At 42.5% G+C, this 5701-nt stretch overlaps 1 protein-coding gene across 1 annotated transcript; it reads left to right on the top strand.

Moving 5' to 3' along the window:
• Positions 1–189: 189 nt before the first annotated feature.
• On the top strand, positions 190–5551 carry LOC100540457 (cas scaffolding protein family member 4-like; the record flags this gene model as incomplete). Its single annotated transcript, XM_019622095.2, has 4 exons — positions 190–348; positions 1017–2348; positions 3154–3213; positions 3938–5551. Coding segments are annotated over 4 exons (1971 nt in total), but the record flags the coding sequence as incomplete, so codon positions are not given.
• Between the last annotated feature and the right edge of the window lie 150 nt (positions 5552–5701).

Genomic DNA, 5701 nt, shown 5'->3' with positions numbered 1-5701 from the left:
TTTGAATTGATTAGAAATTCAAAAAAATGTGCTTTAAATCTGCTTATCTTTCTTACAAACACATTCAGTTTAACTACCACAGTCCTGGTCTAGACTGTGGAAACTAGGAGCTACACAGTATGTGACCTGAACATCTCTGAATACCAAGGGAGCCTTCAGAGGGTTCTAATGTGGGTTGAAACCTGATTCTTTTCCCTTTGCCAGAGTGGTGCCACTCCACCTGCAGCACGAAAGGGCTCTGCGCTGGTCAGATCTCCCAAGTGCTTCCAAGAAGAGCAGCAGCTCTACAATGTCCCATCCAGCTCAGAGAAGGCTGGAGCTGTTATCCAGGATTCAGCGGTGGGCAACGTGAGTAAGACTTTTTGCTCATGAGAGACTAATCTCCCATTAGTGCTGTGATGTGAGGCACGTGTGCTGAACCTCCCTCCGAGTGCATTTGCAAGCAAGGGTCACAGGGATAGCATCAGCACATCTTCAGTGCAGCACTTTGTGCTTCGTACTAAAAAGAAAATACTGCCTGTGAATGTCTGCCTGTTTGCAGTGTTCAAGCAGACAGAACCAAATACACAACCAAACACTTCCCACTGCGTGCAGCCTACTCCTGCCACTCTTCGGGAGTACAGCACACCTGACTTTGGGGGCAGTGCTGAGGGCTGGGGTGGACTTCGCCACCTTCCAAAGATCATCGTTGGAGAAAGGGCTGATCTCAAACTTCACAACAAAGAAAATATCTCAGTGGAGACTCTTCATTAGTCAAGCACCAACCATCTCAAGTTTCCTGAACAGTTTAGGGTCCAAGAGAACTTTGACATGGTTTAATCACCTGTGCCCAAAACATATTAGCCTTCACATCTGCAGGTTGTGTGTTGTAGAAAGGAAATAAAAAATATGGGCTAGGCTTTTTGTGGCATCATTCTGTTGTTGTTACTGCATACATCTTCACACTGAGAATTTAGTTTTGTTTCTTACTTCTTTTTTAAAAACACTGTTTCTAAATCCTATGTGCTCTGATGCAGTTGTATGATGTCCCTCCGAAAAGAGAAACTGATGCTTCAGAGAAGAAATCTCAGAAGAAATTCTGGGGTCACTGTAACACTTTGCCAAATCCTCGGAAGTCAGAATGGATTTATGATATTCCAATATCACCTGAAAAAACAGGATTAAAACAAAACTCTTCTGTCCATTCCACGGAGAACCAGGTGCTATATGATATACCCCCAGCCAGGTACAAGGCACTAACAACAAATGCTGAAGCCAATGTTGTAAATCCAGAATTGTATGATATTCCACCAACACAACGGAAATTAACATTTCCAGATGTCCCTCTTTATGACGTTCCATCCTCAAAAGATGTTCTCCTGCAGCAGAATGGTAGCTGTGATGTACCCCCAAGTCTCCTGGCTCCAAATGCTGAGAATCAGATTTCCGGAGGAAATGTCTATGATATTCCAAAATGTTTGCCCACTGCTACACAGTCCAAGAAAGAGATGGAAAAAAACAGCAACCGTTCTGGAAACCAGGCATACCATGTTCCCCCACAGCTCTCGAGAGACACCAAACTAGAACACGACAGATTATCTGTTTCTAGTGTGGACAGCAGAAACAGCAGTCTTTCTACATCATCAAGCTCTTCTTCCGAGTCTTCTTCTGTGTCATCATCAGAAGAGCCTGCCAAAGAAATTAAGCTGGACCTCGAGGTGGCCATAGAGACGCTGACTAGATTGCAGCACAGTGTATCTAGCTCAGTTGCGAGTTTAATGATCTTCGTGAGCAGTAAATGGAGATTACAAGAGCACCTAGAGAAAAACATTGAAGAAATCCATAGGGCCATTGATCACGTAAAAGTGTCACTTGGAGAATTCTTGGCCTTTGCTCGAGCCTTAAAGGTAAACGCATCCTACCTCACTGATAATAACCTTCAGATCAGAATTAAAAAACAGCTAGAAATTCTTATGAACTCATTCCAAATCTTGACAGAAACAAGAGAAGCTCTAAACAACTGCAATTGGTCCTTAGAGGTTTTGGTCCTCAAGAAATCCTACAACAACCCAGATGATCTCGATCGCTTTGTTATGGTTGCCCGCACGATTCCAGATGATCTCAAGAGATTTGTATCCATCATCATTGCTAACGGAAAGCTTCTCTTCAGAAAGAATGAGAAGGAGCAAGAAATGAAGCAACAAAGAGTGAGCCCAGAATATAAAATGCCAAAACAAATCATGGCGCCAAGAAGAATAGAAATAGATTCGCTTCCAGTAAATGCTCCTGATAAACCCAACTCAAGTCAAGGCAGTAACGAGACAACAAAAGAAAATGTCACTGAGGACTGTGAATACGTTCAGCTACAGGTTAGTAAAGTGGGATTCTATCATCTACATTTGCAGACATCTGCATCATTTGCAGACATTGTCATTTGCCTTGTTCTGTCTTTGTATCGATGCCAACTTCAGTTTGCACTGCTGTCTATTTTCCAGACCTTATGTGAACTCAGAATTTCGATCACGTAGGTACAGTGATCAGTAATTACAAGTAACAAAGAGAACTTGTGTTAGAGAGTTTGTCCACGCAGCCAGCCAAAACTGAGAAAGATTTGCTGCTTGCCCTTTTAAATCCATTTGAGAGACAGTTTTTGTCTGTAGGTTAGCTCTTTTTCTTAGCCTAGTAGGTCTCTCCTTGCCCATACGTTTCAGTTGTTAACTCTGACATCATGATACGCATAATACTGATTTTCCAGTTTAGGATATACTGTGGTTCTGTAGACTTTTTTTTTTAATTAACAGATTAAACTCTTACTCTGAACATTAAATTTATTTGCTAGAATACCTTTGGAGTTTTGGTACAATTATTTTTTTTCTTAGAATTACTGTAATGTCTGCTAAGAGCTCATCCTCTTTGGCTTTGCAAAGGAATGCTGGATGTCCTTAGGATTTAGGAAACGTGTTTTGTTGATGTTTATTTCAGTCGTAGCTCTTACAGGATTGCACAAAAGTTTAAGTAGAAAAACACTACAGTTTATTTCAATACATGCATCGATGTAGTCTGTAATGCAATCTGCACAGCAAGCACTTCCCTTGAAAGAAGTGCAAAACACATTTATATTTAAATATTTTATGTAAACCACTTCAATTTTGCTTTCATTCTGATTTTTAACAGGCACAGAAAATAATTTCTGGCAAAGAAGTGTCAAAGAAGAGTACAGATTTAAAACCAAAGGTATTTCTGATTTTGAAAACTATGGCATACAAGGAGTCCCAGTCCTTCATTTCTGTGCTTGCTAAAATTCAAAATAATTTCTGTGTTTGGATCCCCATCTCTACACATGGAGTTGTATTTGTTCTCTCTGTTCATTTTCCCACAACTAAAGGCTTTTTAGCTAGCGCTGTACAGCTGTGCAAAAGATTTATTTCCCTAAATGTAATTAACCACTCTAAAGTCCTATGGTTCTTTATCTTTTTGCTTTTGTGTCTCATTTGGGGAAGGCTCTGACAGGTAATATTTCAAAGCAATGCACTACTATAAGGACTGAATCTCATTATTGTATAGTTTTAATTATTCATGCCCATCGTGAAATCATTACTGTTAAAATCAAATCTAAATGTTTTCTGCTATCCAAAAGCTTGGAGCCCAGACTCCATAAAGGATTGATGTTTAACTATAGAACGTTGTCTGCTATCCATTATTACAACGGTGTTCAGTGAAGTTTTTTCAGGGAAAAGGTAAGTGAGTGAAAATACCATTTTGAAGCCCAGTGGAAAGTAAATGATGCCAAAAAAAAACCATGCTGGGCTGAGGCTGGGGCAGCTTGGCATCTGTTAATCAATAAAACTCCCTCTAAATGAGGAAACATGGTAAGAATGGAAGAATGTGCTGTAGAGCAAGTAAGAACAAAACCAGCATGCCACCAACCTGAGTCCGTTCTTTTGAACCCTCTTTCTAGGTGTTGCCATCTACAAAAAAGAATGCAGTTCGAAGCCAGCAAGATTCTGCCAAAAAAATTGTTGTTCCAGAGCAGTGCAGGCTGTGTTTCGGTGCCCTTCACAAAGCCATTGCTGTGTTTAATAACAGCCTGAGCAGTAACCAGCCGCCTGAAGTCTTCATATCCCACAGCAAATTGATCATTATGGTGGGGCAGAAGATAGTGGATTGTCTCTGCCAGGAAGCACAACTGAGAGAGGCTCGGAGCGACATTCTCCACAGCAGCAGCCGGTTTTGCAGCCTCCTGAAGAACCTGGCTCTCGCCACCAAAAATGCTGCAATCCAATATCCAAATGCAGACGCAATGAGGGAACTTCAGAATAAAAGTGATGAGCTGCATAAATACGCACAGCAGTTTAGAGCAATGTTAGAAGGAGAGTGACTTCACTTTTTATAACTATTATTAGTACTTTGAACAACGATCAAAACTTGAATTTCTGTGTTGTTACAGTTCTTTCTTCACTCCCTTGGCAGCCAAAGGGCACGAGCAGCTCAGTGGTGCCGACCCTCAGTCCTCCCAAGCACCCCTGCCAGGCAGTTTCCCTTGGGCACTGCTGCACCTCTAGCAGGTTAAGACCCACAGGACAGCAGACGCAGGAGGGATGTGTAGAATTAAATGTGTGCTTCCTTTCCTACCATTCAGACCTTGTCTAGAAATGTTGTCTTCATTCTGTTGGGGCAGGATTTTTTTGCTGAGTATTTGAGCAAATGTTACTGGTTTTTTTTTATTTTTATTTTTTTTAATTTCTACACAAGTCAAAAATATTATTTTTTCCTTTTTTTTTTTTTTTTTTTTTAATTTCTGAGCATGTAAAGCCTCTCCTTATCTGCACACCATTCTGTAAGCTGTTATATATTACTATGTGTATCATCAGCAGTTCCTGGAGCACTCAACTCAAATCTGTTTTTGACTTTTTTTTCCCAAGAGCGTTACCTTTGCAGCTGTTTGATGTTCAAACACAATGAACACATCACAGGACAAACTGCATCTCACTGCTGTTAACCAGAACTGCTCTGGCTGCTGTCTGAGCACGGATAGAAGGCGTGCACAGTTCTGCTTCTCCATTTCCACAGCTCTGGAGATCACAGCTCCATCACTGCCCGAAGCCTCCAGGCAGCACCTCCAGTGTATCCCACCTTCTCTCTAATGTCTGTCATCGGCTGTCACCTCCTCTGTCCCCAGACCTGCTGCTCTGAAGCAGCAGTGATGTGAGCCCCATGAGCATCCATGTGGACCGTTCCTATTCCTGTGCTGCTTGTATTTATCTTGACTAATTTATTTAAAAGTCTTATCTCAATTTTTAAAGTCTGGCCTTTCTTGGTAGCGTGTACCTGTGTTTTCACCCTGAGATGGGGTGGGGAGATTTGTATTTGCTGCTGTCATTTGTGTCTGCGCAAAGAACAGCCCCATCGCTGTCACACTGCAGTCATGTTTCGTACGGTTATTTAAATGCCGGTACAGAACCGTGGAAGAGGTTGGGTTGGAGGGGGCACGTCTGGTGTGGCCGCGAATTCCCCAAAATGTGTGTTCTGCCCAGATTTCTTCACGTAAATAAAAAAGCAACGCACAGCTCAATGAAGGAAAGCGGCTTCGGGCACAAAGGGGGGCGACGGCGCCCCCTGCTGGGCGCGGCGCTGCGCTCTGCGGGCGGCCCGCTGTGAGCTCCGCCTTCTGCTGCTGATTGGTGGGGGGCCGCTGTGACGGTTTCGGGGTAGATCGGAAGTC

Source organism: Meleagris gallopavo, chromosome 22 (assembly GCF_000146605.3).
Source record: "Meleagris gallopavo isolate NT-WF06-2002-E0010 breed Aviagen turkey brand Nicholas breeding stock chromosome 22, Turkey_5.1, whole genome shotgun sequence".
NCBI classification, from domain to species: Eukaryota; Metazoa; Chordata; class Aves; order Galliformes; family Phasianidae; genus Meleagris; species Meleagris gallopavo.
Note: the sequence above shows the minus strand (reverse complement) of the source record. Positions and strands in the feature narration are given on the sequence as shown.